The 25,594-nt window shown below is 35.9% G+C and overlaps 1 protein-coding gene across 10 annotated transcripts in view; it reads right to left on the bottom strand.

Annotated features, from left to right (window-relative positions):
* The window catches only part of SLIT2 (slit guidance ligand 2), a 260,339-nt gene that overhangs the window by 226,066 nt on the left and 8,679 nt on the right, over window positions 1–25,594 (bottom strand). For all 10 annotated transcript variants that reach the window (XM_068188773.1, XM_068188767.1, XM_068188775.1 and 7 more), the window contains exon 4: window positions 12,849–12,920. In XM_068188773.1, coding sequence (XP_068044874.1) covers window positions 12,849–12,920 — 72 coding nt within the window. The remainder of the gene's footprint in view (window positions 1–12,848; window positions 12,921–25,594) is intronic.

Here is a 25,594-nt window from a genome sequence, read left to right as displayed (position 1 = left end):
GCTGTATGCAGGAAAGGCAGAGTTGTGAACACTCAAATTCCTATTCCATGCAATACACAAAACTGAGTGGTTATGCTAATAGTGCTTTACTTCAGGAAACAGACTTTGAAGCCTTTTACAGCAACAGGAACAAAACTAAAATTTTTAATACAAAATTATTTCTACTTTTTCTACTTTTGTTTATTCAACATGCAACAATTCTTATGCACCTTAATCTAAATTTCTCTAGAGTAAGCATGTGAAATAATACACTTTTCTGCCAGCTCTGAAAGGCTCTCTAGGCCTCAATCCTACGTTACAATTATGGCAATCTGCAGCTCTTGTAAAACGAATTCTTCCCTGGACAAAAAGACAAATCAGCAATCAGCAGATTCCCATGTATTTGTGACTTTCAGTTAAATGTTAGCTTTTTCGTGTTTCAGAATTTACTCCCTACTACCAACTCACTGTCTAGAGTCTATGGCCAGCAGTGCTGGCTCCATCTGACTCCTTTTCACCACTCTAGTCAAATACATCACATGGAACACAACACTGCAAGCTGTCATTCATACTGCAAAAAAAGAATTAGGCTCCTCTCCCCACTTGGCACCTTTGTGGATAAAATCACGATGAAGAGAGCTGGTAACAATGGTTTCGGGACCAGCCACAAACAAAACAAATCACAGAAAATGCTTTGATTTTCAGCTACTACAGGGAAAATCCAACACCCCTGTTACTCCTAAATGCTAAATCTTGTGAATTTATTATTCCAGCAAATTGTACAGTTTCATTTCTTTAATAAGAATTTTTGTATCTGGTAGTTATTATTATTTTTATTTCAATGCTGAATATACAGCAATCATTCTTAGATCACCCATCTCAAAACTTGCAACTCCCTGCAGTAATCTTTTCTTGACCAACCAGCTTCCTAATTCAACTACATTTCTCCCAGTTTTGCTGTTTGTTCTTCCCAATCTACATGCACATATGATACTGACAGTATTTTGCTATTCCACTCATACAATAGGCTAACACCACATACTAATTTTTAAGCATTCCCTACAACTCAAATCCATTTCCATTTTCTTTCATTTGACTGAGGAAAAAGACAAAAGAGGTTTTGCAACCTGATTCGCAAGAATAGTAAAAAACTTCAGTTTAGACAAAATATTAGTGAAACATTTTTAATGTTGCAAAAATATGGAAAAAAATACCCATTTGAAGTGAACTTCCCATGAGATTAACTAGCAAAGCAAACCACATCAGCATTGGTTTTGCAAAACTCCATAACCAAGTTAGAAATATTTTGTTTTCTATTTCCTGCAGTGCCTTTGATACATGAAGTGAGATGATGCATATTTACAGCTAATATTAAGTCTCTCACAATAGTTTTTTACCCCAGTGATTACAGTCTTTATTTTGCCATATTTTGTATTTCCCATATTCTCCAGTTCATATCCACAGAAGAAATAATTCCAGTATATATTTTTTTTTAATTTAAATATCTTAAAATATTAATCCCTTCATTTCCTCTACCAAAATTTACTGGTGTGCTGTTTAAACAGTTTAGATCAGCAATCAACAGACCACAAAACAATGAACCAAATAAATACTTCACCCCAGTATCTAAAATTTCAGGAATATGTGTCACAACTGGCCATGCCCCAGCAGCTTTGAACAGAGCATATAGTTTTATATGCAAGACTTCAAAGGTGATAGTGCACTGCATGTTGCACAACTGTTTCATCTTAATACGGCATGATAGTTGAACAAATTTTAATAACTAATCTTCACTATAGATCTGAAAAACTGTACAATTTTCTGATTATTTCCTAGTCCAAGACTTACAACATGGTGAAAGATTCTCTTATTTTACACAGATTCAGTCACTGTTATCAGCCAGAACAGTGAAGATGAACTGATTGGCATTTAGACTAATGCTCAAATCTGAATGTACATGGCTACCCTCACTGATGAGGCAAGGAAAAGCAACACTGTGGTTATGATTTTTTTATAGTTGAAATTTAAATTTGGCATCCGCTAAACCCACACACAAAACTAAAATTTTGCCATGAGACATCTCTGTACTCTGTGCCAAATGAGTGGTTTTGGCTTCTGCACCTCTGACATGAACACTGCACTAGAGATCAAATGGCAAAGCATTCCTCTACAGATTTGGTAGGCTGTCCACAAAAGCTCTGTTTTTTCATTTTTAGAAATGACTCTGACATAAAAAAATAACACTTTTTGTGTGGTGTTTTTATTGTGTTGTAGGCACATAAGTGATGAGGACAGTACTACTGCTATAAGAAGTAATGGCATAGGAGAGTTACAAAGAAGTATTTGCTCTATTGAATTTACAGACATTATTAAAATCTAGAAGGGTATTAAGCCTCTTGCCTTTTGCAAAGAATGCACAATTCATAAAGAACACAGAGAATATGACAGAATCAATTAATCAATGACTAGATTTAACATTTATGCAGAAGTAATAAGGACCAGATAGGAGTTTTGTCCAGTCACAGAAATGATCATTGCTTTCATGCAGTATACATATGTCTCAGTGCCATTTTTTAGTTCATCTAAACACCTTTCTTTAGTTCTGCTAAGCTTTTCAAATTATTTTCTCTCTCTTTTAGATGCACATTCAAATTCTTTTCTCTCTAATAAGCCTGCCATAACTTTGCATTCAGAGAAGCAGACATTACACATCCACCTTCATTATATTAGCTATTATCCTATCTTCAGTGCAACTCTTCCCTGTGGGTGTTATCAAACTCCATATGCAACCTTTGCAGCTTCAGGGTCAACTATCTAAGTCCCTGCCAGCTACCCACCACTCCTACAAAAAGCTACATAAGTGGGAAAAAGAAGAGTTGATGCTTTTTCTTCTATCTTCCCCACGTTAAAGTACCAAAAGGACCGAACAACTGCCACCAAACTTCTCCTTGTACACACTACCTTGAAAAGTACGAGCAGCCCTTCCTTACAACTGCGTGGATTACATATTCATAGCAAAAATAAAAATACCACTGAACTGTCTGGACAGAAGGAGAAATGAAAAGAGGCAAAGATTTTCTTTCTTGTACATGTTACCCTGAAAATCCTCAAGGAGTGCTTAGCTGAAAGGATTACCCCCCCAGTTCAGCCCCCTTATTTCTTCCCCCTAAAGACTAAGGGCCCTGGAAAGAAGCCTTCAGAGTGTGGTCCTTTAAACACCCTTGAGCTAGGGAGGGCCTGCACCTGGGCTTGGCTGTAAAGATGAAAAGAGCTCTGCAAGTCCCAGCTTTATTCTCCATGAGGTGGGTCTGAACAGCCATTAGCAGAGCAGGCCTCTCAAGTGTCTGGGGGAGAGAATACACCCCGCTCAGCATTCATAAGCAGCCTTTCCCAAGTAAAACCACCAGCCCTGGCTCCAAGTACCCTTACAACAGCTACAAGGATCAGGAAAACAGTCTGGGTTGTTCATCACTGCAGCCCTGGCTTCAGTTCTTCTCCAAGACCAAGTATTGCACTTTGAATATTGGCACTTTCCTTACCATAATGAGAGTCCCTTTAATTGGTACTTAGATAATGTATGTGACCTTCCCACCAGGCCTCCAAGTCCCAAACAGTTCAGTGTTTCAGCTGAAGTTTACTGGTCTGCATGTAGAAAATGTAGCCTAAGTGTTCCTGCATGCATTACTTGCCTTAATCACTCACCAGCACAGCAAACCTACAAGCTCTACCAGGACTGAGAGGAGAGCAAGCTCTGCACAGTACAGGGTGAGCCTTTCTTAACTATCCTAAGCATATCCTAAGGCTCCTTCATCCAACATGCCAATCAAGAAATGGATACTGCAGAATTATTTTTCAATTAAAAACACTGAAGAAAGGACTGAAATTGCAATACACTGATATAACTCTAAATGCTCAAATAATTGAGACAAAAGAAAATGCAAGTCTATCTGAATATTAAATTTTAACTTAATAAATATATTCAGAGAAGTTTGAAAAACTTTAAGAACCCACTGGCAGATAATAGTCTCACTGCAGCTGTAATATTTCATCAAGTGTTAGATGGTTTATGTCAGTTGCGTGGAAAAAAAAGGAACATTTACCGTATCTGCAGATTCAATCTGTGTTTTCTAATTCAGTTATTGACATGTGAGAAGGATATAATCATCAGGAAAAAACAAAAAGAATGCAATAAAATTTGCAGATCATCAATAATTGACTTAAGCTGTGCTAGGCTTTTTCTTATTATTCTTTTAGCATACTTTAAAATTGTGGGGGTTATTCCCTGAGCAAAGACCAAATAATAAACAAACAACCCCCAAAACAATCTCTAAATCTATATGTAATTTCAATTTTTACTACAGTGTGTTTGTAAAAGCACATTAGTTGAAAAGCATCTGCTCTTTAACAAACAGCATTTAATCTAGCATTAGATCTAGGATGGAAAAAAAACCTACTCAAACATGCTTTCTAGGGTAATATTATTGCAGAAAGCAATTGTAGATTAACATTGCAACAAAAAGCATTATGAAGGACCCAGAGCAAATGAAATCTTTTAGATAGCCATGACTTTGATACAATGGAGCATATGGAAGTAGATCCATGCTGGGTAAAGTGCATATGCAATTTTGTAGCAATGTTCTTTCCCTTGCCAATTTCCTATTCTTTTTGAAGAATTCAGACAGTAGCTACTACAACCAGAACAAGACATGATGTCTGTTTCAAACTTCATTTTTGTTTTTTCCTACAGAAGCTCAAGAACATATAGACAAATCTGCCAAAACAACAACTTTTTTTTTAACTAAAGTAAAATTTTTGTTGATAAATTCTGTATACATTAGTTCTAAGAAAAACTGTGCTCTGTATAAAAATATATACTTTGGGTGGAAAAATATTGTGTTGTTTGAATGATGTGTAAGTAACTTTAAAGAAGCTTTAAAACAAATTCAATGCATTTATAATGCTATATAAATCAACACTCAGGATGAAGGGTCAACAGGGGTTAAACTGTCTGTCCTTCTTGATTGCCTTCATAAACGTCTTTTCTAGCGGTATTATAGAAGCAACCACAGCATAACTTGGATATTAAAACCTCCACGGAAACCAACAATAAAAGCTGCTAAGAATTTCACAAGTTTTTTTTGGTTTTTTTTTTTTTTTTTTTCTCTTAGGTGTTAATTAAATGATCATTTAACACTGAAATGTAAACACAACATTTTCATCTGCTGACAGCATAGCCCATTATAAATCCAGGGTAATAAACGTCCTGGTGTTAATACTCTGAACCAGGTTCCCACAACACACTAAGATGCCTTGTCGTGTCTAAGGTTAAGCATCTAGACACAAAACAAAGATTGTGCCTACTCGACTTCCAGTTCAATTTTCCCATCGCCCAGTGACCTAGGTAACACTTTGAGCAATAAAGAATAAATTTAATTTCTCCAGCATTTTGTGAGGATTAGGAACAATTGTTGGCCTGCAATGACTTTTTATCCTTGGATTCTTTCTCTTCCAGAGCATTCCCCCAGTTTTAAAAGAAAATTCTGATGGTTTAAGACACAGAACAAACAGAACTTTAAATTAGGCTTTTTTCAATCAATTGGAACTCTTGGAGGGGAAGCAATCAACTTTTCTTTGGACTTTTCTCAGCTATTCAGTTACTTTAGGCTTTAATCTTCCACTTGTAGAAGAAACCTACCATCACAGGGACAAGCCTCTATACTTTCAGATTTTCCCTTGGCTTGATTTATTCCTCTTTTCTGTTCTTTTTTTTAATCAAGATGACATGGCTGCACTTAAAATGTCCACTCTGTGCAAGCCAAGCCTTACAGATGTCCTCCTTATAACATTTCGCACCATGTTTCTGCACCACATAATAATGGCAATTCCTCTGACATGCTTTTTTACTTTTCATTACTTCTTTCACTGGATTTCAGTTTTTTACTTAACTCCTGACTAAATGATTTCCGGTATCATAATTTGCCAAAGCTTTCAAGGTCAATCCCCCCAGGAACAACCCAGGGACTGATTCAGACTGGACATGAATATGATCACAGGTGATCCAAAACCAGCCACTTTCATTTTTGTATTCAAGCACAATTCTTAGCTTTAACTGCTATGATTCCAACAAAAACACAGAGGATAATTATTTATGTTTAGTGTCAAAGTACCAAAACCACAATAGCTAAAGTAGACCTCTCAATTGCTCTGAATACCACCACACTATTTAAATAGAGCTATGGCTTGAGTAATTATTATGATTCATGTTTTCACATATTTAAATGCCAGCAGTAAATAGCATAACAATTTTTAAATAACATAGATATTTATGTTGGTTGAGAAGAATTGCTGTAAGCCATATTTTTGTTTGTTTGATGTTTAACATAAATTTCCAATTAAGGTTAAAAGTGACTGAACAGTTTTGGAGTGTTTGTTCTAATAAAAAAACCCAAAAATTATTAGCATCACAGAATCACAGAGTAATCTGAGTGGGGAGGGACCCATGAGGATCAAAGTCCAACTCATGGATATCCCTATAGATGCCTTTTGCTGAAATTAGTCAACTATATCACTTACTATTGCAGCTTACATAAAGAGTTAGTGATCTGCCCAGATCAGAATTAGTTTACAGCCCCAGCAGTCCATCCATTTAACCATTTTATCCCATAGCAAAAGAAATACCACTTGTAAACAATCAACAAAATTATGCTTTTATGATTAAAGAAATAAAGGAAAATTCAAACACAATTCAAAGACAGCTTCCAATTATCTCAAAAGTAAAAAATATAAACATCCATATAGGGAGCATCATTTCACAATAAAATAGTTTGTTTCCAATTTCAAAAATCTCATACTATTACTTCCAGTAACAACAATTGACTTGATTTCTGTATATTTGGTACACCATTTTTTTTCCTGCACAGCACAATAGCAGGTGACATGCAAATCCAAAAGAAAGCATAGCTCAGGAAAGGCCAAGAGATTAAGAGATTCTATAACAAAGGGCAGGAAGAGTAACATAGTGAAGTCTGAAGTCCGATAATTGCACAGAGTGATAACTCATTTCACTTTTATTTTTCTAACTACATTTCAAAAGTTCATTCTGGTTCTATCAACATTTCCACTCAGCTGAATCTAAGGCTGAATGTTTGCTGTTGCTAGGATATAGCTACTGCAAGTTGTACACCAAATGCATATAAGCAATACTTGTTCCTTTGCTAAAAAATCAATTACCTGATGAATTGTAAGCATTTTTGCAACACTTCCAAAATCTCTAAAATGCCATTCTGCCATATCAGTAATGCTTATGTCTGAAGCAAAGCTACAGTGGTGTTTTTTGTTTTACTCAGTACCTTGAGATGACAGAATTTTCAATTTTGAAACATTATAGCAGAGAATGAAAGCTTAAAGTAGAAGCAAGTGGTCGTAGGACCAGAAAAAAGGTGAACATGCAAGTCAAACTGTATAAAGCATTTGAGCTCACAATTCTCTTTTGTCTTTATATTAAAAATGAGCAGGTAACAGAAGTAACAGTTTTTATAATGTCTCACAAAAGTTTATCTCCTAGTTCTTCTGTGCCAGAAATTAATGCCAGAAATTAGGTATTACAAACCTAGCAGAGAGACAACATGTTCTCAGTTACTTAGGTTTATTCTCACAGGCAATAAACCTTAACAAGCATATTTTTAATACACAATAATTCTTTTACTTTTTAGATAGGCCTGTCTGTCTACTGACTGGGATTATACAAAAATCCACTCCCAGCAATGTAACTGGCAGTGGCCATGCAGCATAAGGGACCACATTCACCCTGAAAACATTCCATCCTGGGGCAATAAGACCTCCTGTTAGCAAAAATGCAGTGATGCAGCAAACTAGTAAGTGTGCTTGCACACTGCGAAGAAGATTAGTAATTACTCATATATTGAAAATATCTTTTTAATTGCTGGCTTACAATACCACCAAGCCATATACCTACACTCATTTATACCTATCCTAATATGCCATATGTCTTCGCTAAATAATAATTTTGAAATATAGTTACATTCTGAGAACTATAGTCAGTTTGAAAGCAGTGCTAACAAAATAATGCTAGTATTAAAAAACTAATTAGCAGTACAATAACTACATTCTTGCCAACTGAACTTAATTGGCTAGATAAAACAATTCAAACATTCTTGTAGTTGAACTAAGCAATTGTGATTAAAAAAAAATACAAGTCAAAACACAAGCCAGACTGACACCATATAAGGAAGACTTATTTGCTTTCATTTAGCCCTAAAATGATAAGACTTAATTCTATAACATGAAAAAAAAAATGGAGTTGCCTTGTGTGCATGCTGCTAGAACACACCATACCAAATCATAAAAACTCAAACAAGTGAGTAAAACACCTCAACACACTATCCTGGGGAGCATATAGCTACAAGGCAGCTTCATAATTCATGTGTGAAAAACTGTTTCGTCATTTTTTTGTCCATTCAGCCCACCTCTGCAATAAAGTGGACCACACTGTAATATTATTGCAGCATAGTGGAAACAAACCCACTGCACTTACCTGACAGCAGTTCCATTAACAATCTACTCTCAAAAGGAGAAAAATTCTTCAATATTGGCTTTTGAAAAGGGGAAACTTATTTTTGCTCCTCATTGGATTTAACCAGAGCAGTTGTTTGCAGTTGGAATATTTCAGAGGCTTTGAGCTAATGAGCATTTTTCTAATGAGTGATTCTTTTATTGAGTTGTTAAAATGGATTCAGACTGAAGTGTCTTTTCTACAAAATTATGACCATAGTCTCACTTGCCATGATTACTGTTAAAAGAAATATGACAAAATCATAAATTACACCTCAACAATAGGTGCTGTATTGCACTGAATAGGGAGTCCAGCACTTAAAAATATTTTCAAGTCCTTACTCTAGCGCCTTACACGCACCATCTTACTACCTTTTTCCCTTCCTATCTGATGTGGTTTTACGGTTTTTTTCGGTTTTTTCTCTCTCGGCAGAAGTAAAAGCAAAACAAAGCTCAGCAAGTGATGCAAGCGGCACCTCCAGCAGCTGCCCGAGAGGCAGCGGGAGAAGCTGCCCGGGCCGCGGCTGCCGGCCGGGATGAGTAATGATGGTGCGGCCGGACAACCGTAACCCTGGCAACTGCAACCTGCAATTCCTGCCTAACCATTGTGGGATTTATTGTGGCAAGGGCCAAAGAGGCCAAGAGTAAAATGAAGCAGAGAACTATGGTGTCTGACACATCTAGTACCACACACTTTAATCATAGCTGGCAGAAATTAATTCAGGAGGAATTTTTGCAAGGGCCCCCCGCAAGGCATGTTTTGTTGTTGCTGCTGCCGCTGTTGTTCTGGCCTAAGATAATTTTTTTAAGTTTTTTTGATGTTTAGTACTTTTTCCCTGTAATTATTTGCTGTTAGGAATTTTTTTAGTGACTAACAGCCATCTCAAAATTGATGTTTATTAATCAGACTACATTAAGTTTTGGAGGTTTTTCCCTTTAGAGGAGAAATATTCACAGTGTGTACCTTCAAGTACACATAGTAAAAGAAAAACATATATAAGACAACATTCACTACAAAGGTTGATTTTTTTTTTCAAGGCCAACATTGCCTAACTTATACGTATATTAGTCAGTACAGAAACTTAACCACATTCCAAGCACAACAAATGTAGATCGGAAGGGACAAGCTTTGTGCATGTAATTCAATAACCTTTACATGCCACTGATTAAAAAAGGTATTTTTTAAAACTGAGTTTTCAAACAGCTTGGGTCCAAGCAGCAGCTCGGTATCCTGCAGCAAACAGCAATCAATGAACTGTGATCTAACCAGCCAAAGTAAGCAGTCAAAATCTATTTGCCTCAGCTAAGCACTCACTAGGCTGTGGTCATTGTCTGTGCTAAGGTGCCATCCCTAACTTTACACAACGTAGCATGAGTGGGCATACAGGTCACCCAAAAATGCTCCTCCTTGCAGCAACACTACTTGTTGAGCAAGAACTTAAATTATCATCCCAGGGGATTTCAAACAGCACCTTTATTTTAATGGTACTGCATCAAAACAGAGGTTCATGTATATTGTGCTTTAAGAGATTGCTTGCAAAGTGAAATTAATATACCCTACAGCACTCTTCATACTATTTTTGGCATTAACTACTTCCTACTGAAATATTTATGTCAAAACACCTTTGTAGATAGCTATTAATGGGAAAATCAGCCTCTGTTTTGACTAAAATTATCCATTTTAACTAGTTCCAGGAGATTTCTTGGAAGGCTGCTAAACTGGAAAGAAAGTAGCCTGAAAAATAATTTAACTACCTTTGAACTTAAGTGTCTTTAGACACATAAAATAATGCACTTTCTCTTTTAAATTCTCAGCCTATTGCTTTCCTTTACTTACACTTCCCATCTGTCAACAAGTGCTTGTAATTTTATTACACTGTCCTGTAGTTTATGCAGAGTTGGTATTATTTTACAGAGTTCTGTTAATGGACTGGATAAATGGTAATGCTATTTAAACTAGTCTCCTGCTCCAGCAAACACAGCTGCAACTGTACTACTATTTCTAGGCAAACATCTTGACCTGAACATGCAGTGCTCTCTCAACCCGTCCAAAGAGAAATTGGAGCAGACAGCAAAGGGAAAGCATAGCCGGCCACTGGCGGCAACCAACTGTGTCGAATCATAATTCAGATACAGTGCAACCTCTTTCTTTTATATTGCATTTAGCCTACACAACAAGCATATGTGCTTCTTCACCTGGCATCTCATTTACAGCCAAGGGTCAAATGGTAATTATTATTCACAGAAGCTCAATAGTATGTTGAAACCTCGCAGTACACACATTGTTTGATTAGCTGTTAAATGCCAAAAATAAATACTAAACCCAAAGCAAAAAAAAAATTATATATAATTGATCATGTTTAGAGAACTTTAATTCTCCTTATAAAAATATTTATTTCGATGTAAATACATCTAAGCCTATACAATGATACACATAAAAAACCAAATCACTTTATACTCTTCAAAGGGAACAAGTTACATATTATCTGGAAACTAACCACAAACATTTTACTAACATCGGTGCCTTTGTTGGCCTGGCATTTTTTAATTACAAATTTAGCACTAAGCAGCTGTAATTTTTTACTACCATTCATATTTTCTTTTAAACATGAATACATTATAACCAGACATTCACTTTCATGGTCTGATCAACAATAACCCTGAGGCAGAGGAAACTTAATACTGTGAAGCCAATGATCTCTTATTTTCCTCCATATCCACTATGAGCACTTGTGTGCTTTTTGTCAAAGGCCATTATAAATTTAAGACTAGCGTCTATCAAATACACAATTCTGAAATAAATATATTCAAATATGATTTTGACTGAAGTGAATACCCATTTTTTGCCTGCAAATTATGGCTCATTTGTATTATATATGTATCTAGGTAGCAACCATTACATTGTTGGTGGAATAATAAAATGACCATAAATCCCTTTAATCTCCATCCTGATAAAGGTAATGTCTTTATCCCAGCTGAGGGAAATTATAAGAGACTCAATTGTTAATATACAATTCAATATTTGAATATATTCTAATATTTCAGAAGAGCAAAATATTTTTGTTTGTCAGGAAAAAAGCCTTCAGCAGCTTTCTGGCCTAGTCATTTAAAAACTCATTAGATCTACAGGGAATTTCAGGAAGCAAAATATACATCTAAGGCAGTGGAATAAAACAAAATACACCAAAATAAATGTTTACAATAATAGGAGTAATTTTCAGTTTGCTATTGTATATTGCTATAAGAAGGGAGAAAATAACTATTATTTCACAATAGTAAAATAAAAACCAACTAAAAATAAAAGCATCACATTTGTTCTCAAACATAATTCCATATGCTAAAGGGGAAACAAGAGGAATCCCGTTTTCCTCCGACTTCACTTTTCTTTTTTCAAGCACGCAAGTGATGAAACCCAGTATTAACCAGCAATTTTGACAGCAGAAATCTCACCTGGAGTCTGAAGAAATGTATCAAACATACATCTAAATTAAAACAGGCTGAACTGGTACAACTCTGCAAAAGCCTGTCATGTGTTATCCCTCCCATAACACATACTGTAACTTAAAGGCACCTTACAATTTATTTTATTCAAACCAGATTCTAAACTTTATTCCACATTTCAACTGCAACAGAATTAAGTGGCTTCTTAAAAAGGACAATGTTAAAATACCGCCTAGAGTAAAACATTATCAAATCAAGTAACACAATCAAAACAAAAACCTCATTCCTCGATTTGTTGTCATTTTTATTTAAGGTAAAGCATTTCATCATTTTTTCTTCCCAGAGATTGAGTTACTAGCTTTGTTTTCTCTGTGAAAGGACACAGGAGAGACTTCTCTACAGACCTAGCATTTGCCAATGTTATCATTTTTCTGGCCAAGTGTGTATAGCCACAAAAGCAGAACATCACAAAACCAAAGTGCTTATACAGTGCTGCATCTCTGGATCAGAATCTCCACAGGCATTTTTTAGTTCTTTTAAGACAGAAACAATTTTTAAAAAACCAAACAGGAGAAAAGGAAAATCAAAGTATTCCTTCAGAAAAACTTCCTTACAGAAGTGGGAATAAATTACAATATTCTCATACAAGTATCAGTATCTGAACTAGACGTAAAACAAAATTTTAAAAAAATCTTGCAAAGCAGTCAAAGAAAGTACTCAGTTTAAACAAAATACCAATGTTCCAAGACACATTCTAGCCTGATGTGAGGCAAAAGATAAAAACTGTAATGCAAGACACAATAACAGAACAAATTCAAATTTTGCCAAATAATAATTATTAGGCTGTGCCTACTTACAGCCTGTATAACTTCGGCGTCCCCAGAAAGAGCAGCTCAGAAAGCAACTGGAGGTTATTTCTGTTTAGGCGCCTTTGGAAAGAAAAAGAAAAACTTGTGTTAAATTACAAATGCTACAGCAATGCAATGAAACCACTTTGAGTTGGAATCCCAGTGCTGTAACAAGCTGATTTTAAAGACCAGAAAGGTCCATTAGCGGAGACATGGTCCAGTAGTAAATTTACCATGGACTAATTACATTTTCTGGTTTCCCCCAACAGACCATATTACCTATTTTATGAAAGATTTTGAATCTCTGCAGTGTGAACCAATCACTAAGTCAGGACTCCATCCTACATAAACAACATGAAAGCTAAAAATACAAAATCAGCAGTGTAAATTCAATTCCCTACCAACTCTATGGTCCTCTTAGTATAATGGACCAGACAGACATTTTGTGATCATGAAAAGGTTCAAGGGAGCATGTATCAAATGTATACACTTTCAGTAACAGGATAATATTATGTCTAATGATCCATATAACCTATTTATATAAATTTTAAAAAGCAAAGGAAGCTATTACAGAAACCCTGATCAAATAGAAGTCACAGCTTATATCTGGCATTACAAGGATGTTTTTTCATGAAGTTTTTTCTCTTTAACTGTAAAGACAAGAACTTTGAGGAAGCTAAAATAAAGAAACAGAACTCAAATCAGTTGTATATAAGACAGTGTACAACAGAAAAAAATGCAAATGAATTTTGGAAGGTGCTCATTTGTCTGTGAAGATTCTCACTGAGCATTCTGACCAGGGTCACAGCTGCTCAGCCTGAGGTGACAAGATCAAAGCTCTCTGTGTTATACCCATAGTCCACAGAACAACCACTAGCCAAGGCAAATATATTCTATCTTCATGTTTTTTTCTAAACATACGATACAGATTATTCTTTCTACTGTGTGTGACAGCCCTGGAGCATACAGTCATCCCAGTCAAGAAGTCAAGTTCAAAACAGCTTTTTGGTTGTTTTTTAACAAATGCATCCACCACATGTGCCACCTGCCATTCAAGCAAAGCAACCGACTAGAAAAAACTGTTGTGTCCCATAAAATTTATCACAGGTCACAGTTTGCAATGCACGATCCCTCAATAATTCAAGGCACTCATGGAAACCAGACTGCATGGGACTATCTGATAGATATATATATACACACACATATATATATATATATATACACATATATATATACACACACATATATCTATAAATATAATCATTACAGTGGTTACACCACATCAATGAACTGCTATCAATACATTCCACAAGGTGAAAAAATACACTGGGCATCAGTCTTGAAAAATTGAAAGTTTTAGAATTTCATAAAGGCTCAGATTTTCCTGTTTGTTAGTCTTAGAGCTGAATCCAAATAATTAACTGTTTAGCCTCTCTGGGCTAATTTCTCATAAATGTTGTTTCATATAACAGTCTTTCCAGTTTAAAGGTTTTTCCAGAAATTCCCATGTAGATACATAGAGACATTCAAAATCAAATTTTACATAGCTCTATGGTTTAGTTCACTTAGTTTTTCCTCCCTTAAAACTCAACATTACTACTGATGAGAGTGAAATAATCTGAGAAATATTTTTATGCACACAGAGGGTTGCCACCACACTTCAAATCATAAGCAAGCAGTCAGCTTCTTGATTTCTAGATAACCATAATTATCCAGGGTTAATTTCAGGTTCTCTTCTGTTAGTCAACCATCAGAAATCCTGATTTCTCTAAGTAGAAGAAACTTAAATCACACATTTAGAGAGTTAAAAAAAAAAAAAACAAACTAAGAGTGAAAGAAAATGAAAGACTAAAATGAAAGACCAAAAAATAAAAGACTAAACTACTGGGATAAGAAAGCTGAGTGACAATGCATTTTAATAATTAGGAAAAACAATCTCAATCCAGCAACAACAACAAAAAAAAAAATCTAGATTGTGATCTTGCAAGTCACATGTCCAAATTAGTAGAACGAAAATCGTCCATATAAAAGAAAGAGCTATAATTTAATGACTACTGGAAGACTTCAGATTTGAACACTACTTAAAATAAAAACCATCCCAAAATAAATACAAGAAAGTGATACATTTTACTGCTTCTGCATCTACTGCATTTTCAAAACAAAATAATTTATAAATAGACATTTTCTGACCTTTAGTAAATTTATGTATAAAAGTATATGCTGAGACCACAAAACTGAAGTAGAAAACAATTGTTTTAAACTAAGTTATATTTGCAATTCATTTTTCAAAATGAAACAAATCAACAAAATATTAAAAAAAAATAAGTAAAGTTTGTTCACTGCTTCTCTTAGCTAAATAAACATTTAAACCTCTAAGTCCATTTTTACAGATCCAAAATTACATGGAAAAGCATGTAGGGTAAAGACTAAAAAGTCAGTTTCTAATCAGTTTTTCAGGACAAAAATCTCTGTTGATACTGCTTAATAAATCTCTTAAGTTTAGACCATAATGATGAGCTGTTACTGAAAGGGCAATGAAACTACTCAGTATCTGTATTTTTGTAGAAGTTTCGTATATTACATAAAAGCCTCTCAAGTACAATGACATAATATTAATTGATGATCAAGTTAATCAGGCAGGCTGCCTTTCTAAATGGGAGTCTCACAAGGACTAAATGCAGTCTCACAAGGACACACAGGATCACTCAGAAGGATACTTCACAGGCGAAACACTTGCTCTGCTACTTAGCATCTTACACAAAGAGGTAACACCTTCGATCAGGAGTTTCTGTTATTACCTGTACTTCACATACCCCACACTCTACAGACTTTCAAATCTAAGTTTTGGACAGTAAATCAAGTTGCATTAATTAAAACTAGCAATAAACAGCACCACCCTCATGTCTCAACAGTTTCTACCCCGTGAGCTTGGAGCTTCAAATTGGTGTTTCAACACATGATTTTACTTTGCCTTTCACAAGACTAAAATATTTGTTCTTTGAGCACTACATAGATTGAAGGAATACAAAAATTACTGATCCCTTATTCATTTTGCAACTTTTACTTTAAATAGCTTTATCCCATTCCATGAATATTCTTTTAGAACTAAGCTTTCTCTACCAAAAATTTGACTATTCCTTATTGTCTGTGACCAAGAAGATAAAACATAACTAATTTTCATAAAGGCAATATTGGGAAATACAACTTTTACTATACTTCTAAAAGAGACTTCAGCTACTCTTAACACCTAACAAGTTATAGCAGATGCTTTTAAAAGAGTAAATTGGCTGAGTTTTCTATATGGAAATTTTAAAAACTAGATTTCACTGAAATACATTTTTCAAGACTACAGTAGGTAGTGCTGTCTAAAAAAATATGAAAATGTAAGTGAATGGGAAAAATGTATGCAGAGCAAGTCTGAAACAACAGCCTGGTATCACAGTAGACAACGGTTTCCCATTCAACAGTCACCATGAAGAGTTTCTAATCTTTGGAAAGAGCCACACAAGGAGTCCAGAAAATACATTACTATTTTTAAATGGTTCACTATTTTACATAGTTCCCCAACAGGTCCCCTTTTTCAGGTGACCTGATGCTTCATTTTGTCTGAAATAATACCTATCCAGAACGTACAAACAGACTGAAACAAGAGTGAATGAAAAAGATACGATCCCCTTTCTCTCTCTTTAGAAAGAGTTTGGGCAGGTAAATTTTCGAGCTCTTCACAATGAATTCAAGCAAAGTCCACCTACTACCTAAAGTATACAAAGTATTTCAAATACTTCAATTTAAAACTCCCAGAGCTCAGTCTTCTAGACACAGTAAAGACTAGAAAAGCATCTTCAAAGTAAAATGATGGCAGAAGTATACAAAAGGATTTAAGGACAAAGAAAAAATACCTTTGACAAATAAGCAGATGAAAATACTCATTAAAGGAAGTTCAATACCAGATTGAAAATAAGATAAAAAGTAAGACCTGACAAAGAATAAGTAACTCTTTGAAGAAGACAACATTAAGGTAAACAAAAAAATGTGGCTAGATTTGAGCTAGTGGTTCTGAACAATAGGCTATTTTAGTTGAAATTGTCTGTTTTACTTGAACAGTTGAAATTTGTTTTACTTGTCTTCTGCATGCAGCCAGAGTACATGTAGATGATGACAGATAGAGGCACACTGCAGGGAGAGCACACTATGTTCCCAGTAGCAACATATCCTAACCCACTGAAGTCTGGCCATGCTACAATCCATCCTGATGTGTCTCTCAAGTTTTCATGCCACAATAACTATGATCCAGTAGCAATCATGCACAGAGGAGGAAGGGAGAAAAAAAAAAATCTTGATTGCACTGGGTACAGTGTAATCATCTGCAATTGCTATAATTCACACCCATTTGTTTCAGACTTGTTACAGCCTTCACTGTAACTTGTTTCTGATCCCACTGTATCAACTACATACAGCCAGAGAAGGCGTAGGAGACTGTAGAGCCTCTCTGGGAAAATGAGCTGTTCCAGTTCTTGATTGTCCTCCCAGTGAAGAAGTTTTGCCCTTACCTGCAGCTACACTTCCCACTTTGATTTATGCTTGTTGGCTTACGACAGCAATGAGCCTGGCTTGAGGTTTCTCATAACCACCTCACAAGTAGTGGAAGGCTGCTCTTTTGTCCCACCTAAGTAAGTTTCCAATGGATTTTAGTTCAAGTAGATGCAATTCTACCCATAGACCCTGTAGGACAAAAGAAGCCCTCAAAGATAACTTGAGAGCTGATCGAAGTTAAAAGCTGTTCCAAGTAAGTTATAAATCAGCTGTGGTCTTTAATTAGAAACAGCCTATCCCGTTGGGTGCATAGAGAATGAGAGCCTTCCAAAACCCTAAATACAGGCACAGATGCATTTTATCCCACTGCCACTGCTTCAGGAAAAAATGACTGAATGCTTCCAGCTCACAAAGATTATTGACAGTAGAATTCATTATTTTTCACTCCTCCTTCAAAGCTAGCCTAGAGAAGTAAATACACTATCTGCACATAGTAGCACACATACAGCTTAGAAATTGTATTCTTCAAAGGAGCATATCCACACCTTCTGTTTGTCAGCAGAGGAAATAACTATTACACTCATTTAAAAATAGCATGTAACAGCTCAATGAAACTCATTTGCAAAATATACATAAACTTTAAAAGCATAAAAGCCTGTTTACATTACATTTCAATTTAAAATGGAAGAACGTGTCAGTAATCAAACCTCTGCGTGTTCACACAGGAGCACTTTCTACTCACAACTGAGCCCACAAAGCTCCTTAAGTAGTTTCAAGATGCATCCCAGGGATATGCATCCTCTGAGAAGGTCTAACATTAGTTCAGGCTTTATGAGTTCAGGAAATACAGAAGCCACCTACAAAATTATCCAAGTACTTCAAAACAGAAAGCTAGTGCACAGCACCCAAATCATTGCCAAGGGCTGGTTTAAGTATGATGTCCAAAAATTTTACTCTAATATACAGAGTGAGAATAACAGACATCAGAATAAGTGATTCCTACCGCCTCAACAGAAGAAATTACAGACCTAACTTAGACTTCCATCTGAAAGGAAGGCAAATCACTACTTTCCTACAAAAAACATTGTGCTATATCTGCCACAGGCAGAAAATATTTGTGCATCCATGTCCAAAGCCACAATCTGCTGAACTTCCAACACATCTGGCAACTGTTGCCTCTGAATGTGACTTGCATGTCATCAAGTGAGAGGAAAGCCGAAGAACTAAGAGCTAAGCAAAAGATTGTGCCAGTTTTTCCATTAAGAATTCTCTGCAAAGAGAATTTAGTCAAACTACTCATAATCTCATTAAGCCTAACAATATCAAGTTTACCAACCACATGAGTAAAAACTGGAATCTGAGAAGTTCAAGGCTGTTCTTACAGCATTTGGATGTCCAAGGTTTTCCCCAGGTCAAGAACCACTTAAGCAGGATTCCACTTTCCAGGCTAAATAGTAACTAGCTAAAAAAGACATCTAAGTTATTCTGCATTTAATTTCAATATAAACTAGGTATTTGTTTCAGGAAGAAAAAAATAAATTCTGAACAGTAGGAGGACACAACTGCAAACTCAGTTTCTTATTTGTGTAGGAAGCAATGAAAGGTACTTCTCAACTATAGTACTGCACTGAATTAGTGTGCACTACTTGAAACCTAAGGTATTTTCTGTCCTTCATTTACTTCTCCTGTGAGTTTGATGTCAAGTCCAAAATTACCACACTGCTCTCCTACTCCAATCAATTCTCCCTACATTATGCAGAACAGTATTTTGTGCTGTCAGGAGTCCATACTCACTTTGCCTTTTTAAAGCATTTATTTTCACTACAAAGGAAAGACATAAACTACGGCGGCTGTTTTCTGTAATCCTTACTGTTTCAACAGAAAAGATATTTCTGTAAATATTTAGTCATTATTCGTATTAATTCTGCCTACAAAAAGCACTAAAAAGTATGAAAACCACAGTAAAAATCAGGAAACTGCAGGCTAGGAAGCCTCATCTCAATGCCTGGGAAGTCAATTGGGCAAAATAGAAGCTATTTCTATTCTACACATAGTAAGGACAAGATGATGACTGGGAGTGGTCAGCACAGATTTAACACTGAGAAAATGATGCCTGACCAACCTGGTAGCCTCCTACACTGAATAAGAAACTTGGCAGATATGGGGAAGGCAGTAGATGTTTATCTTGACTTCAGTAAAGGTTCTGACACTGCCATTCATAATGGTTGTCTTCACAGACAAACTGATAGAGTACAGACCACAAAAGCAGATGGTGAGGTGGACTGAAAACTGCCAAAAGTGCCAAGTTCAAAGAGTTGTGGTCAGGGGCACAAAGTCCATTTGGAGAACAGTCACAAGTGATATACTCCAGGGATCAGCAATAGAACCAGTACTGTTCAAAACTTCATTCACAACCTGGAAGATGGGACACATTGCACCCTCAGCATATTTGCAGATGACACAAAACTGTAAAGAACGACTGATGCACTAGGTCTGTGCACCGCCTGAGAGTAACACAAACAGGCTGGAGAATTGCTCGAAAAAAGAAACTTGGGAAGGTTAACAAAAGTGAAATGGAAAGCCCCAAACCTGGAGAAGAGTAACTCCATGCACCAGCACACACTGGATAACCACCAGTTGGAAGAACCACCACAGAGAACAGCCTAGGGTGCCGGTGAATAAGAAATTCAAATGAAGCCAGCAATGCGCCCTTGCACAGAAGGCCAACAGCATGCTGGGCTGTAATCCTCAGATTGTTACCAGCAGGCAACAAAGGCACGTGGTCCTCCCCCTAAAGGACCTCAGCACCAGTGAGACATCTGGAGAGCTGTGCCAGTGCTGGACTCCCCACTACAAGAGACTGGACCAAGTCCAGGGAAGAACTGTTAAGATGATGAAGGAAGCAAACTGAAGCACCTGTCATGTTGGAAGAAGTTGAGAGAGCTGGGACTGTTTAGCCTGAGGAGGAAAAGTCTCAGAGATATCTCAATGTATATAAATACTTCATGTGTATAAATAAGTGATGCACTTCCATCCCAAGTAAGGAAAACTGTCCCAGAAGTACACATTAAAAGTACAAGAAGCAATGGGTACAAATCAAAGTACAGTAAAACTGTATTTCAACTTAAGAAAAGTGTTTGACTATGAGGGTGGTCACACACTGGAACAGGCTGCCCAGAGAGGCTGCAGACTCTCCACTGCAGGAGAGATTTAAAACCCAACTGGAAACAGCCTTCAGACACCCACTCTGACAGATGTTGAGTTAATCAGTACCATGGGAATAGACAATCTACAGAGACTTCTTCAAGCCTCCACAATCTTGTGAACCTCACTCATGGGATTCTATTCTATAAAGTACACCATAAAGAAGGAAACAGAAGTTATAAAACATACTACATGTTTAAAACATGTTATTCCATAGAGTAACAGAGGTTCAAGTATCAGATGAAACAAGAATGATTTTGACAATACCTGGGATTACTTCCAAGAAAGAAAAAAAAAGGCAAAGAAAGAGAGGAGGTGAAGCTGATCTAGTAGGTGAAATTTAAGCTAGGGTTTGAACAGATTGTTTAGAAAGACAAGAAAGGCCTGCAGAGAGTCCTGTTAAGCTTGTAACTGTCCTTCTGGCATGAAGTTACCACAGTAAATTTTCTCTCAAGTATTTTTCTAGAGCACCTGTACAGACATCCTGCCAAACTAAATCAGAATGGCTGGTGTGCCTTAAAAAAATGAAGGGAGACTTTGCCATGTTATATTTGACTATCAGTCTAGACTATTATTAAAGACAAGCCAGCACAATGAACACATACTATGAAAGAAAATAGGAAATAAAATGTTTCTTCTGATAGCAAATGAGGTAATGTAACAGTATGAGTAATTGAAGTTGCAGCCAGATCCCTCATATATTTTGGAGTGCATCTGTAAAACTCCAGACATAAGAGTGGCTTCTGCAGTCAAACTAAGGAGCATCTTAGATAATCTTTTAAATATGCTATACTAAAATGTAATGACAAGTCAATTTTCACCTGTGGCCACCTAATATTAAATCAGTATTTTAAAAAATATAGAACTTGCTCTGCAAGAAATAAATATGATTTTTAAAGAGTAAAACTAAAATGTGTAGCTTTAAGTTTTATATCAGTGCTCTACAGAATCCATTTAAAACAGCTTCTGAACAAAAAACACCATTTGAAACAAAAACATTTGTACAACAGCTCTACAGAATCAGATTTAGTTTTACCATTTTGCAACAGTGCAAATTACCCATTTCAGAGGAAGCAAGAAAGAAGAGCATCCAGCAAACAATGCCACAAAGGATGAGCACAAAACAGATGTGGGAAAAATAAACAGCCTTCCTGCCCTGGAATTTGTAAAAAGGTCTGCAAAGAGCAAACAGGACTTCTTACTGCAATTTGACTTCTAGACCTATAAAAGGAGTCCCATGAGAAAAGACACACATGAATAAAATATAATAAAAGTAAATAGTGGGCACTGACAAGTCTTTTAGAAGAACATTGCTCTTGAAATTAGTTTTATCAAATATTTTGTAATGTTCTGTAATCAAAATGTAGCTAAAATTTATTTTTTTAACAGTCCATTAGAACGCTTCGTCTCTTTATATACTGTTTTCAAAAACAGCCTTTGTCTACCTCTGGTTCAACAGACATTTTTAAAGAAGATATTTGATGTTGCCTTCACAAAAGCCTGCTAATACCAAATAACTACAGTAGTATTCTTTAATTCCTTTTCTTAAAAAACTATAAATCCACATGGCCAGTATAATTCATGTAATATAGTCCCACATTCCACTGGTAAGTGATTAACACTGCAGGCTTCGTGGTCTCCTCCCTGTTCTAAGAGGAGGAATGTGTGGTGCATTGCCCTTAAACTATGCAAGACTAGCTAAAAGAAGGATTTTTCACATCATGATTAACAAGGAATAACTGTTCACCCCCTTCAGGGCTGTTCAAAACCAGGTCTCTCTACCTGAGCTCATTATTCTTCCATTACCTATGACACACCTGTGTGAAGGAATTAACTCTTCAAATGCTCACATACTCAGACTGAAGCCACACAGGTGATTAAGTACCAATGTCACAGGGAGGGGACAACTGTAACATCAAGCAGCCTTAAAAAGCAAGCACATGATTAACCCCACGGGTTTGAGGCAGTCCAACCTAGACTTTCCCAGCAGGTGTAGTCAGAACTGCTCACAGTGTACCCCAAATGAAAAAAATTAGTTCTTAGACTTCAGTAAGGAACTTGCATACCACGATGAAGACCAGCATTCAGTGTGAAAAGAAACTTGAGACTAACTTTCAGCTAAAGAGCTAAGAACTCAATCTAAGAGCTTAGTATACAACTTCTATACTAAATAACACGTTTTACCCCCAAAAAACTGTTTTCATTGACAAAATTTATAATCAAACTCAAGATGAAATATTGTTCATTTATTGGCTGTGCTTTTAGGACTAATAATGATAGAAATGTTTCCTGGAATAGTAATTATACTGCTAACACAGAATTTTTGCCAGGGATCCTAAAACTCCACATTAGCCTTTACACCTAAGTGTCTGTAAATTGGGGGAAAAAAAAAAAAGTCTTATTTTGCTTCAGATAAAAAACCAAAACCGCATCATAAAAAAAGAGGACATTTAACATTTTTTCCAGAAGTACCTGCTGCTAAATTTTAATCGTATAGTTTCAGAGAAGTGAAGTCTAAGGTTTCTAACACTTCTCTTCTGTAACTGAAATGACTATATACTATCAGATTCAATACTCAAAAAGAAAAAAGTTCAGCCCAAACCTGCTCACTCTAGGATTAATTTATTGACACAGCTCACATTTAAAGAATCACAGAATATATTATCCTTCTTCTTTTAAAAGTATTTTTCTACTTGGAATTTACATTTTATTGATAGAGTTAGTCAATTTGGAATAAAATTGCAATCTCGTGTGACTCATCAATACAGAATGAAAAATCAGCACATAGGTTTATTTTAACCTCGGGACAGCATGTTTTTTCCCATCAGAGTAAGTCTGTAGTAAGTCTTTCCCATGTGCAGTAAGTCTGCACCCTAAGAAAGAACATACATATAACACAGCCCTTTTCTAGACTAGACAGAAAGGATAGTCTTTGTTCATCTTGTCTATTTTGAAGCAGCTGTTAATGCCCTTGATAAATGCCCAGGCCTGCTGGGCAGTTATGCCCAAGACAAACTGTATTTGTCTTTACCCTAGATGGAACATTTCACTTCTTAGTCTACCCTGTGATGCATGACTTTGTTAGACGAGATGCTCTGTAAAACCCCATACATGCTGAGATCATGGTAACTCCTAAGTCAGTTTTGATTTTGTAATTTCAAAACCTACTAATGCAGTGTAATAGTTTACCATGTTTATCTGACTAAGCTAGAGCTCAAATGGCTAACCCTAACCCTGCAATACATGAAATACAACTAAACCTCACTTTATTTTACTGAAGCCCATTTAATATTTTGACAAGATGATCTTCTTTGTATTGAGGTTATAATTAAGCTCTTGCTGCAGCTGAAGCTGCACACAGTAATTTCACATACTGATTTGCATCCTGTAAAGAAATCCACCTAGTACTATGGTTTGTTTACTAAGTAGAAAGAACTTTTTCTTGAAACTACATAGTTGAAATATACCTTTCCTTCTATGCTATGGTACATCTGTATGTTTCAAATTGTGCATCCACAGCATATACAAAACAAAACTGACTTTCAGTACGACTCAAACACCTGTAAGTACACACCTAAGTAAGTGCTCCCTTCATGTTAACTTTGAATAACTTGTTTTAATGTATTCATGGAGATGGAGCCCAAATAAATAGCAAGTACGGACAATTCCTCAGTTAGTCCTTTTAGAACAGTGTTGCAAAAATTTAGAAAAATCAATAAACTTTAACAAAACATTTAATTCTTGAAATATTTTATTCTACATCAATATGCATTGTAAGAAACAAAAATACAACAGGTAGATTTCAGTTTAAAAGCCATTCATGTACCAATTTGATGTTCAGCATTCTATTCTTGAACTCATGATTTCAGCTTACTCAGATCATGTAGCAAAGGGGGGCTTTTTTTGGGGAGGTATGGTGGGGGTATTTAGCTCAGACACCAACTCAGAAGTTGAAGTTATTCCTTTAAGAATAACATTTCATCTACACACTAGTTTTCAGCAGAAATAGGTTTGGTGAGGGGATATGTGGCTTATTTTTCCTTTGTTTGTGGGGTTTTGGGTTTGATTGGTTCCTCCCCCACCCCATAGTTTGCCTTTTTTAAGTCTACACAGGTAACACTTGAGAACTGTTAACATAATAGACATTTTAAATATAAAATTTGCTAATTCAAGTACCAAAAATAGAAAGGCTTGGCCTGGAAACTTTTCAGGCCACACAACCTTTCTCACAGGAGTAATCAGTGAGACTACTCATGCAAACCAAGTTATTCACATGGTAAATGTCTTCAGAATCAGACTCTAAATTAGCATTTTAGGGACATACTGCTCCCTCAATGGATTATTCATAAATACAGGAAGAAAAAAAATTAGTAGTTTTGAAACTACTGCTGTAAATTCCTCCTGATATTTTTTCTATGTCATAGACCTAGCATAATAAGAGATGGGATCCCAACTAGACTTAAAAATATGTTAGGAAAAATTATGATTGAAAAGCTTTCCTACCAGTCAATTTTTTTTTTATATAAATGAAAAGGTAACTGCTCTTCCCTGTAAACATATGAAGAATATATTTAGCTGACAACCCTCTATTTCTAGAGTACATGGAACTGCAAAGAAATTTTAGATTTAAGTGGCTTCTTACAGAACTGGTTCAACAGTCTATGGCAGCTGTCTTCAACAAAATTTTATACTTCCCTCCAGATGACAATAACTTGTAAAAACACTGGCATATTTTGAGACGTATTTGCAACACTAGAGAATGAGGTGAACTTGGGGATAACAATGGCCTACACTTACTAAAAATTACTTTTAAAGCTGTGTCTAACAGTGTTAGTTTTCATAAAGTGGAAACTTTCAGTTTATCTTCATCTCTTGCTGTCTTAATATACTATTTCAACTAGTATAAACATCACACCCAAGATGACAGCTTTATGAAGAAAGAAGAAACAAGTGTTTAATGTCACATTCTCATAAGGAATTTTTTAAAAAGGTTTTGTCCCCCATAATAAGCAGTGGTC

This window comes from Anomalospiza imberbis, chromosome 4, assembly GCF_031753505.1.
Source record: "Anomalospiza imberbis isolate Cuckoo-Finch-1a 21T00152 chromosome 4, ASM3175350v1, whole genome shotgun sequence".
Taxonomy (NCBI): domain Eukaryota; kingdom Metazoa; phylum Chordata; class Aves; order Passeriformes; family Viduidae; genus Anomalospiza; species Anomalospiza imberbis.
This window is presented reverse-complemented; position numbering and strand designations above follow the sequence as displayed.